Raw genomic sequence first — 11,956 nt, 5'->3', positions numbered from 1 at the left:
AGCCGAAAAATAGCTTTACTTTGTTGTCTGGGTCAACTTTGCTAGGGAGAGACAGAGAGAGGCGTTGAAAGGCTGCTCCAACGGAAGTTATTGTTTTTGGAGGAAAACACGAACACGGTGTACAGTCGAGTCTTAATAGCTTACTTACAACTGGGCTCCTCAGGCACTCTTCTTGGCTGCAGTTGTTATTATTATATTTACATGCTTCCAGCTCCCGTTTCTGCTCATGACAGCTCGTACTTTTCCTTTTTCTCCCTCCCTCGCTCACAGACACATAACATGTATGGCAGTCCATTCTCCCTGCAGCACGGACTACACTGCCTATGATGCAACATTCTTTAGAGCTATACCTGTAGCATTCTGCCTATTAGCTTAGCACAACAACAACAAAAAGGCCTCTCTCACCCAGGAAACACGCAGAGAGAGAGCGGCACCCTGTAACCATGGCAACCGTAACGCTGCAGCTTGAACAGAACGTAGCTGTCAAACAAAACCCAAACAGGCCTGACCCGCCACAATATGAAACAGGGAAGTACCGCCGTGTAATCCATTTATTTCAACAAAGTAACTGTATTCTAAATACCACCTTTTTAAACGGTAACTGTAACGGAATACAGTTACTCATATTTTGTATTTTAAATACGTAACGGCGGTACATGTATTCCGTTACTCCCCAACACTGGTGTAGGAAAGTTAGTGAATTAGGAAATGCAGAACATTAGTGAGGAGGAAGTGAGGACAGCTATGAAGAATATGGAGAGTGGAAAGGTAGTTAGTCCAGATAACATACCAGGGGAAGTATGGAAATGTTTAGGAGAGAAGAAAGTGGGCTGTCACACTACTTGTCAAACCAAATAGTTTGACAAATTCCTGGAGAATCAGAGAGAATGCCTGAGAAGGAGAAGAATAAGAGTGATGTGCAGAGCTGCTGACAAGACAGAAGGAAAGGTGATGAGCCATGATGTTATGGGAAAGAGCTGCCAAGATATGTTTGAGGAGAAAGGCTACAATTAGCAAGCAGTAGTATGGCTTTATGCAGAGAAAGAGCACTGTAGATGTGATGTTTGCTTTGAGTGTTGATGGAGAGTTATTCAGAAGGTTAGAAGGAGCAGCACCGAGTCTGTGTGGATCTGGAGAAAGCTTAGGGTGCTAAGAGCTGTGGCACGGCATGAGGAATGTTGGAACGGTGGCATGAGTTTTTCAAGGTGGGGGTGCGACTACATCACAGATTGGCTCCTTCCTGTTTGTTGTGGTGATGAAGAGGTTGACAGATGAGGTCAAGTAGGAGTCTCTGTGGATTAAGATGACATTGTGATTGGTAATGAGAGCAGATGGAAAAAGGCCTGGAGAGGTGCAGGCTTGTTCTTTAGAGAAGAGGAATATCTATGGACATTGATTTCTGCAAGTGTTCCTGAGCCTGTGCATTGATTTCCACAACAGAATTGTTGGGTCGAAAATTTTGAATCTAACATGATAACTTTATCCAGCCAATGATAAAGAGATCCACCCTTTTAGATCCAATTAAAATCAAATCATTTAAAAAGCTTCTCTGGAAAAGAGTAGAATCTTGAAACAGAGCTTATTAAACAGTCATATGAACAGCAAAACAGTATATTACAATACACCGAATAACAAGACGACACATAGCACAGCAAGCAAAGACACAGAAAGGAAAAAGCTGGTGGGGGTATATCTGACCTGTCTGTTATAGGGCCCGTACCCTCTCCTTATTGTTCTTCATCACCTTTTAGTACTTTTGACAGTTTCAGGGCCAAAGTGAGTTCAAAAGTTTTTCTTCTTCCCGTAGATCCTAAATCTTGCTAACGAGGGTTTTTTACAACTTTGGGCTGTTTGGACTATCTGTATGTCATAACCTGCCACCACGGTCCATAACACTGTCAGAAGTTACATAGTAGCTTTACTTGTTAAATTCCAGAGCAAACAGTGTGCATCAACAGGCTCTCATGCAACATGTGGCACAGCCTCATGACTCATTCCACTAGTGGGCACACCTATGATATAAATGCGGATAATACTTTACCTAAATTAATGGGTCTTATACACTTTGATAATACAAGATAGATGCTTAGCATGGTAATTCTGTTATATAACACACTCCAGCATGGATATCCAGTGTGTAGAAGCCCCATCAAAAACAGACATGATTTTATAATATGTATCCTAAAAAAAAAATCCACAACGAAATCATGCCTGTTTTTAATAAAATGCTGTCTGAGTGCCCAGAAATCCATACTGATTTTTGACCTTGTCTTGAATCTTTTTACAATATTATCCAATTCAACTTAATTGTATTTATACAGCACCAAATCACAACAGCAGTCAAGGTGCTTTATATTGTAAGGTAGACTCTACAATAATACACAGTGTTGGGAAGGTTACTTTTAAAATGTATTATACATCAGATTACAGAATACACGGCCCGAAATGTAGCTTGTAACGTATTCCGTTAAGTTACTTAACGGTAACTTAAAGGTAACTATTAGCTGAGGTTAATTCATAGACCCCAGACTGTTAGACTTGATAGATACCATTAACAACCTCCTAGCTGCAAATAATCATGTGCAGTTCTGAAAGCAATACCTTTCAGAATGGCACATGATTATTTGCAGCTAGGAGGTTGTAATGCAGCCTTCAGTAATAGTAATAAATTGCACAGCAATAGTACATTCAAGAAACACGGTAGTTGCAGTAGGTCAATGCTAGTTTTTTTTTTTTTTTTTAAAGAACTGGCATCCAGATATTTCTTTAGGTTGGAGTCTTTTGACACCGAGAGCAGCTTGGTTGCTGGCAAACAGAGTTTGCATTGCACAGTCAGATTTCTTGACAGAGCCTCTTATTGCGTGTTTTGTTTGGGTTTCCAGCAATGCGTGGAATTACCAAAATTAGAGCGGAGATAGCCCAACACATGAAGCAGGAAAAGACCGCTGTGTAATCCATTTATTTCAACAAAGTAACTGGATTCTAATTATCACCTATTTAAGCAGTAACTGTAACAGAATACAGTTACCCATATTTTGTATTTTAAATACATAACCGGTACATGTATTCCGTTACTCCCTAACACTGATAATACATACAGAGAAAAACATAACAATCATATGACCCTCTATGAGCAAGCGCTTGGGCAACAGTGGGAAGGAAAAACTCCCTTTTAACAGGAAGAAACCTCCAGCAGAACCAGGCTCAGGGAGGGGGGGCCATCTGCCACAACCGGTTGGGTTGGGGTGAGGAGAGGAAGACAGTGTTGTCAATTTTATGTTCAGGGACATTATTCTGAAAATCATTACGCAATTTAGAAATTAATTATTATTATTATTATTATTATTATTATTATTATTATTATTATTATTATTATTATTATTATTATTATTATTAATAATAATAATAATAATAATAATAATAATAATAGTAATAATAATTAATTTTTTCAGATTGGTGACTGTTAATTTTTACATTTTCTCTGCCTCTCAAAGAAGCGCTTTTTATACCCCATCATATTCCTAAGTTGACATGTTATCAGTTAACCCAACAACCTCTTTTTATTTCCCTTTTAGAGGTCCAGTGTTTTTCAAAATGAGCTAATATTTCCACAAAATATGAAAATGTCTCAAACTAAACATCTGATACATTTTCTATGCAAATCAATCCTCTCTGTTTGTATTTACACTTTAGTCAGAGTCTTAATTTTTTTTGGAACTGGGGTTGTAGTTTGACGCAAAGCTTCACTGAAACATGGTCCAAAACACAGAAGTGACATGCAGCCCGCAGTATGCTGTTGAGAAAACAAACACTTCCATCACCCATTCCCTTCAGGTTGCACTGGGACTGACATGTTTCCAAGTCTTAAAAACCACTTTAAATGTTCATATTAATGGCTGAATAATTAGAATTTAGAATATCAACCTTTCTGATATTATTTTTTCCTTTGCATGATTTTCTTACACTTCTTAGATTGACAGAGAATAAAATCCTTTGCTTTCCTGAAACGATGAGATGGTTTTTTAGCACCTTTGACACCCTGTCAGTGTTAATGTGGGGATATTATGTGGTTGTTAATGTCATTGCGTCTTTGTATGTGAAAACCTTGTCCAACACTTGTATAATCCCCCTTCCTGTTAAACATAAAATACACTTTCAACAGGTTTAAGGTGCTGAAAACATTCTTAGGAGATTTTGGTCCATATTGACATGACATCGAAAGGTGCTTATTGTCAACTTGATCTTTATGACACGGTGTGTCATCCTGCTGGAAGCAGCCATCAAAAGACTGGTACATTGCAGTCATGAAGTGGTCAGCATTAATACTCATGTAGGCTTCAGTGTTTAAAATTCTCAGTGAGCTAATATCCCCTCTACTATTACACCACGACCACCACCAGCCTGAACTGTAAAAACAAGGTAGGATGGAACCATGTTTATTGTTTATGCCAAAAGTCGCAGTGGAAACGCATCAATCCAGACAACGTTCTTCAAATCTTCTGTTATCCAGTTTTGGTGAGCCTGTTCCAACCTGTAGACTCAGTTTGCTGTTCTTAGCTGAAAAGACCTGGCACCTAGCATGGTCTTCTGCTGCTGTAGACCATCTGTTGATGCTGTTTTGCATACCTTTGGTGCAATGAGTTATTTGAGTTACCATTACCTCTCACAACAACAAGCCCGCTTTCTCTTTCTCTGACTATTCTCTATTAAGCTTGGAGATGGTTATGTGGGAAAGTCCCAGCAGTTTCTGGAATACTCAGTTGGTGGCTGTCTGGTACCAACAACTGTGGTACATTCAAAGTCACCTTTCTTCCTCATTCTGATGCTCGGTTTGAACTTCAGCAGGTTATCTTGCATGTTTCTGTGTCTAAATCCACTGAACTGCTGCAGTGTGATTGCCTAATTAGATAATTGTGTTAAGGAATTTAGCAGGTGAACAGGTGTGCCCAGTGAATGCACATATCACAACTGTGCACTTATAATACATCCTGCTGTGTGTCAACCCCATTCCATATCTACAAATTAGAGAATATAAAAACATGTTGCTACTTTAGAAATATTAGATACTTTGTTTTGATGTATGCCTTTTATGTGTCATTGTATGTCTAACAGCTGTCATACCAGTGTTTACTTACTATTTGACCATTTTCCTTCATAAGAAAAATGAGACAGCTACTCCTCTTTTACTACTCCTACTACTTTTATGAATGGAAGGAATAATGCATAAAAATATTAACATTTACTATCAGATTCAATGGGAACGTGCATACATACATCTGCTTTTATTTAAAAAAACATAAAATCACAGTTAGTTTAATAAATGTACATATAATGCAACTTTGTAATATATTGTACAATTAATTTTGTTTAGTTAGTTACTGTTCTTATTGTCTTGGAGCAACTGTGACCATGGAGATGCAGAGTAACAGACGTCACCGTTTATTAATGGTCAAAGTAGCTTCACTATTTTTTTCCTTCGTATAGGTGACCCATATACAACACATTTAACTTTCATATGCATAACAAAGCAAACTCAAATTCACTCGTCTTTTCATAATTCACAGTGCTTTGAACACAAAAAAATCCCCTTGTTCCTTTGTCACCTGTAAGGCTTTCACAAGTCCATCTGGATTTTTAACCAAGCTCAAAGTCACGACTGGTCACGTGCTTTTAGCTTGACTCATGTTACAAATATAAGACGGGTAAGTGCTGCTCAGCAGGTTTGTCCACCAGGTTGAGAATGCTGCTTTACTTCACCGTGTTGTCCACTCCAGTCTGTCAGACCGACTCTAATATGTCCCAAAAAACCTGTCACATGAAAATCCAACGTAACAGTCATGACCATTCAGCCACCTTTACATCAATCAACAAGACAGTCACGAGTCTAGTAACAGCAGTACAAACCGAATACTGTAAATTCACAAATTAAAGAACGAACAGTGTCTGAGATAAAGCAGTACAATAGGAGCCCGGGTCAAAGATGGCGTGAATGTAAGGCTAATACCTGATACATGAATATACGTTCAATCTAAAGTCATTAAAATGTATACCGGTATTTCCACAGAACTGATTAACTACTTTGTTATACACAGTTTATTTCTAAAGGAATGTTTTCACTTTTTCAAAAAAAATTAACCTAATTTTCTTTTAAGCTGAGCACTAAAAGACCCCTCTTGTTTTTATCACAGTTACTTCAACACATAAAAGAGTATGATAGTTGTTTAGTCCCAAATGCGCTCAGTAAGGTAAAGTCAGTACTTTCAGTGAAATGCACATTTGACTGAATTAACAGCTAAAAGCACCATGACAAGCTAATAGAGGTGAGAAAGCATGGGGTCTAATAATACAAATTAAAAATTTTCAGCATTTTGTAATCCGATGACGTTTTCTACGTCGTCATGACATAAACTTATGCCTTGTATAACACAGTCAATCTAGTACAAAGTCCATAAAAATATGCTGCAATGACTTCTTTTTACTCCTTTGAATGTTCCACTCAGGAAGAAACGATCATTAATAAAGGCAGGTTATTAAATGACAAGGGAGAAAGCATCCAGGTTCCATGTGGTATCAAAACAGTACATAGTGGATCAGCTTGAGACTCAGCAGTCATTGGCCATTCACCACATTTTTTGTATTGAGAGGCTCACTGTCAGCGGTCCTGAGATCCTTCAGCTGGACGGACTATGGAGACAAAAGCAGGCACAATACTGGATTAGAGATGCAGTAAATGCAGCAATGGAAAACATAAACATATATATCTGGATCTGGGTAAGTATTATTATAATTTTCAGACTTATTCAAAAGTACAAGCTGATATTTGCAATTCAGAGACAGGAAGGCATTTAGTTGTGTTGACACATTCACATGCGCTAAAAAAAGTGCTCAGAAGTTTAGTGTTTCTAGGAAATGCCATTATTTTGAAAGATCTCAACACATATCTGGGCAGGAATGCAGAGGCATATTTTCAGAACCAATCTGTATTCCAGTGAAGGATTGCGTTACTCAATAATATTTCTACTTAATTTTAGCTTGTTTAAAGTGTAACTGATCATTAGACTAACCCTCAAATAAGCCACTTCAACTTCTTCTTACACAATGAAATAGAGATATAACGCTTGTTATGAGCTAGCTCTAACCAGACTAGAAATACAAGTGGAGGGTAGGGGTTCACGGGTAACCAAGAGGACAACATCAATATCTCCACTTTGAAGAAACATGCCTCACAAGTTCAGATGAAATGGTACCTGCATGAACAATGCCCGAGTGTCAATGGTAAACATGTGTTTCTTGGATTCTGGCCTTCGAAGCAGAGTTGGCAGAAAAGCCACATCGATTAAAAGGAACTGCCTGAGACGCACAAATGTACACAAACAGTGTGCAGATGAAGACTGTAAAAATGGCTTGTTTCAGGGCTGTTGTGAGTGTTTTATATATGTTGAGAAAAGGATAAAAAAGGAAAAGAAAATCTACCCATTTTTCTTTGCTAATCCAATTCATGGCTGCAAGTGCCATGGGAGGTAGACCCTGGATAGGTTGCAGGACCAATACAGAAAGACAGATAACCATTCATGTTCACATTTACACCTGCAGCCAATTTAGAAAAGCCAATTGTCCTTGCATGCATGTTTTTGCACTGTGGGAGGAAGCTGGAGTATGTGGAGAGCAACCACATAGGCACAGTGAGAACATGCACGGATTTAACATGCAGGACCGTCTAGTGCTAACCAGCCAATGCAACCTGTAAGCTGCGGACAATAACCTAAAATACAGCTGTAATCTATGCAAAAACTTTGCACCTAATTGGATCAACACCACCACCACCACCACCCCTTCAAGTGTTAGTGTTTTACTGTTCCTATTAAAACTTTGCACAAATGCTGTATGAGAAAACAGGATAGTGGTTTACCTTGGTATCATTCTGTCTACCCTGCAGCACTTGTGCAGCTCTGGCAACATTTGCTTTCTGAAAGCAGAGCACTTTCTGGAAGCTCTCTTTGAAGTTTTTGGAGAGGAAAGCATAAAGAAACGGGTTGGCACAGGAGTTGACGTAGGTGAGGATGACCACGGAAAAGTAGATGTCCATACTGTGTTCAGGGATGATATGAATCAGGTTGACAATGTTGGTGGTGTAAAAGGGAAGCCAACAAAGTACAAAGACCAGCACGATGATGACCACCATGCGTGTCACCTTGCGCTCCGATTTGCGCCGCCTAGTCAGGCCTGCACGTTCACGTGCTGACCTCACCTGAAAAGGAAAATTAAAAGAAAGTTTTAATGAGAGCGTGAGAGCAGAATCTCAGCGGAATAACAAAAAAATGTATTAGCTAAGTCACAGGGTGGTTTTATTTGTCACTTTACCTTAATGACAATGAAGAGGTAGCAGAGGCAGACAACAATCAGAGGACCAAAGAAGCTCAGGATAGAGGTGTAGAGGATGAAGACAGCAGACCACACATCATGTGGTTCAGGCCAGCTCATGTTGCAGGTCTTAAAGTCCTCCTGTACACTTGAGAAGATGATGACTGGCAGAACAATCAGGAATGACACAACCCAGACTATGCAACTAGTTATCTTCGCCAACCTTGGTTTCCGCCATTTAACACTGCGAACAGGATAAACCACGAAAAGGAAGCGATCGATGCTCATCAGTGTCAGGGAAAAGGTGGATGCAAACTGGCTCATAGCATCAGCAGTCATGCTGATCTTGCAGACAGCTTCTCCAAATGGCCAATAGGAAAGCACGCTATTGGTCCCTATGAAGGGAATCCCCAGAATGTAGAGTTCATCCGCCACAGCTAAGTTCAGGACGTAAATGTTGGTTGCTGTGTTCATTTTTGCATAGCGGGCCATCACGTAGATGGCCAGTGTGTTACCCAGAAAACCCACGATGAAGACGATGGTGTGGATGATGACGATGACCTTGTTAAACGGTAGCAGCATGGTGGTGTTTAAGAAACTGTCATCAGTAAAGTTGTAAGTGGAAGAGATGCTGACATTCTCAAATATCCCACTATAGTCCTCCATCTTCAAGGAGGTAGAGCTGATGTCCACTGGAGTTATGCTAGAAAAAGTCACGAAAGAGAAAAAGACAGAGTTGTACAATTATTATACCACAAACCTAAATCACCCCGTAAAATGTTTTCACTGCTGCAAATGCATTTGCAGTGCTGTTAACAATCTGTGTCCTTTCTATGAGGACGTTATCTGGATAGAGAGTTCAGAAGTCTGCATACATGACAGTCACTCTCTAGCCGTAAATGTACCTGAATATTATTAATGCTACTTGCACACTGACATGGTAGAGAGTAAAGTTCTGTTTGTGCACCTCTGCTGCTGCAGTGCATATATGAAAACAGCTATAGTTTATTATATTGTGGAGGATTTACTATTCTGTAGGTTTCTGCTTTAGGAACTCCATTTTTGCTGCCCTTTTGATCACAGAGAATCAACAACATATGGGGAGAGCACCGATTTCCTCATATTTACCAGGAGAAACTCTCCAGTGAATACTCTGAGTGAAAGAGAGAGTAAAGAAAATGCCTCCCAAGGCTCTTGAGTTCACTTCTTCTCACATATGCTCACTGCTGCAATCAAAACAGTTGGCACTTCACCAGAACAGGCAGCAGTGATCATCATTTTATGTGTTTGTGGCCAGCACATGCGTTATGTATTTTATTACATTCGCATTTTATATTAAAGAAAAGGGACATGATAATCTATATTGCATTTTCACAGATCTAGGAGGATTCTTCCCTTTGGTTTAATCCCCCTCCCCGAAACTTTAATAATAATAATGGATTGCATTTATATAGCGCTTTTTGGGGCCCTAAAAGTGCTTTACAATTCCACTATTCATTCGCTCTCACACACTGGTGGAGGCAGCTACAGTTGTAGCCACAGCTGCCCTGGGGCAGACTGACAGAAGCGAGGCTGCCATATCGCGCCATCGGCCCCTCTGGCCAACACCAGTAGGTGAAGCGTCTTGCCCAAGGACACAACGACCAAGACTGTCCGAGCCGGGGCTCGAACCGGCAACCTTAGGGTTACAAGACAAACTGCCAACTCTTGAGCCACGATCGCCCCATGTAATATAGAGAGATATTTATAAGACGTTTTGTATACTGCCTCCCTCCTTGAGTTTGATTTTTTTAAGCGAGATTTTTTAATGTATATTTGTTTGAGGCGCTAAACTAAACGAAAACGATGTCATTCAAACGAGAGATATTTTCAAAAGCTGGTACAGATGCAAAGCTCAAAGCAAAACTGCAGACTAACTTCAGCTGAACCAATTCATCAGACATAAAGAGAGTAAAAAGTGACAAAAACAATCAACTTTCTTCTCGGAATTACATCTTCTACCTTTTGGAAAAAAAAAAAAAAGTTGTTGTTGCTGTTAAAAAAACACCCCAAAACCTTCAAACTGGTATTCTGTTTCATGTTGGCATCTCAAAGTTGTCCCCCAGGCGCCATAAACGTGTCACACGATGTAAAACAACAAAGAATAATGATGGCAACGACCAAAGCAGCCAGCATTCTAATAGTTAATAATCCGCGCACTTGTAACTGCTCCTACGGTAGCTCACTTAAATAATCTTATAACTGCCTGTTGTCGGGCGTTCCAAGCTGAAGCTGTGAAAATTTGTTGCACAAATAAATAGTGTGACGTAAATATTAACCGAAACACGCTGAAAAACACAGGAGTGACGCGCAGCCCGCAGTATAATGTTGAGAAAACAAAACATGTCCAGCCCCTGACGCCTTCAGGCTGCTTTAAGCTTGACATTTTTGTTTTCCACCATAGTCCCCAGTTAAGGGAGACAGTTTAACCGTTCATATTCATATTCAATAAACGAAATCAACTAAACTACTACTTTCATAAATAAAACTTTAAGGCTTCTTGAACATTTTTCCAAGCATGGCAACGTGTTTTTGCCCACTTTTGGTAAATATTAGTTAAACTGTTAAAATACCTCTTCGAATATTCTTTAAACTCAGTCTAAGTTAACGTGTAATTCATGTCCAAGCATTTGCTTCCACCAACCTGTGCGCTCCCGTGCGCCTCTCCACGACCCAGCGCGTCTTAGGCACTCATGCGCTTTTGGAAACGCCAACGCTCCTTTCACAATTTCTTTTAAACAGGAAGCATCTCACTCGACTTCTCATTTTGTGCCATCTTCCCGAAGTCTCCGCGTGGTCCAGTCTCCATAATCAGCCACGCCAAGACTGCTGTTATCTTCGCCTCCCCACGATTTTCCTCAAGCTTCTTAAAACCCAGTGTGCGGAGAGATGCTCTTCTGCAATGATGAGAAGGTCTTGTAGTATCCACGACTCACTGTGAGCGTTAATGTGTGGGAAACTTCGTCCCGCCTTCGGATGAGGAAGCCCCACCCATGAGGTCAGTTGTTGGTATAAAAGCATGCATTACAGCCCTCCTTTCCTTTAATTTTTTACTGCACCAGCGATTTTTATTGCCGCTCTTTAGGTTAATGATAACATGACACTTTTACCATTATTATGAAAATAGTGGAGGGAGATGGAGCAGTGCCAAGCTCCAGCCAGAGGAATAAATTACGTTGATGGAGGCCTTGGGCACCTGAGATATTAGAGCAAAAGGAAAAGGGAAGGAAAGTGGACGGGAGGGTGAGGGTGCACTTTTGAGGAAGACATTTGATGTTAATTGTGTGGGAAAGCTGCCTAATTTCAAGCAATTAGTTTCATGTTGTTGTCATCCAGGTCAGTGCAGCGTTAACACACACACACACACACACACGCAGGCAGAGTGTGCGTGCAGAGGCACACTCACACAATGCCCTGCTCATGTCATTAGTGTCATGTCTGTATCAGGCTAAAACACCACAGAGGGACATCAATGACTTCTCACAGTTTGAAAGGTCCAGTTCACTGGTTCAAACCAGATCAACTGTTTATAAGTAAACACTGCCGGACAGGTGTG

At 40.1% G+C, this 11,956-nt stretch overlaps 1 protein-coding gene across 1 annotated transcript; it reads right to left on the bottom strand.

Moving 5' to 3' along the window:
* Window positions 1-5,312: 5,312 nt before the first annotated feature.
* Window positions 5,313-11,272, bottom strand: LOC102795554 (somatostatin receptor type 5-like). Its single transcript, XM_006791591.3, has 4 exons — window positions 11,045-11,272; window positions 8,362-9,064; window positions 7,910-8,248; window positions 5,313-6,684 (listed from the first exon to the last, which is right to left on the bottom strand). The coding sequence occupies exons 2-4, from the start codon at window positions 9,025-9,027 to the stop codon at window positions 6,610-6,612; spliced, it is 1,080 nt and encodes a 359-aa protein (XP_006791654.1). The 5' UTR covers window positions 9,028-9,064; window positions 11,045-11,272; the 3' UTR covers window positions 5,313-6,609.
* Window positions 11,273-11,956: the final 684 nt, after the last annotated feature.

The sequence above is a fragment of the Neolamprologus brichardi genome, chromosome 4, assembly GCF_056152115.1.
Source record: "Neolamprologus brichardi isolate AB-2024 chromosome 4, ASM5615211v1, whole genome shotgun sequence".
NCBI classification, from domain to species: Eukaryota; Metazoa; Chordata; class Actinopteri; order Cichliformes; family Cichlidae; genus Neolamprologus; species Neolamprologus brichardi.
This window is presented reverse-complemented; position numbering and strand designations above follow the sequence as displayed.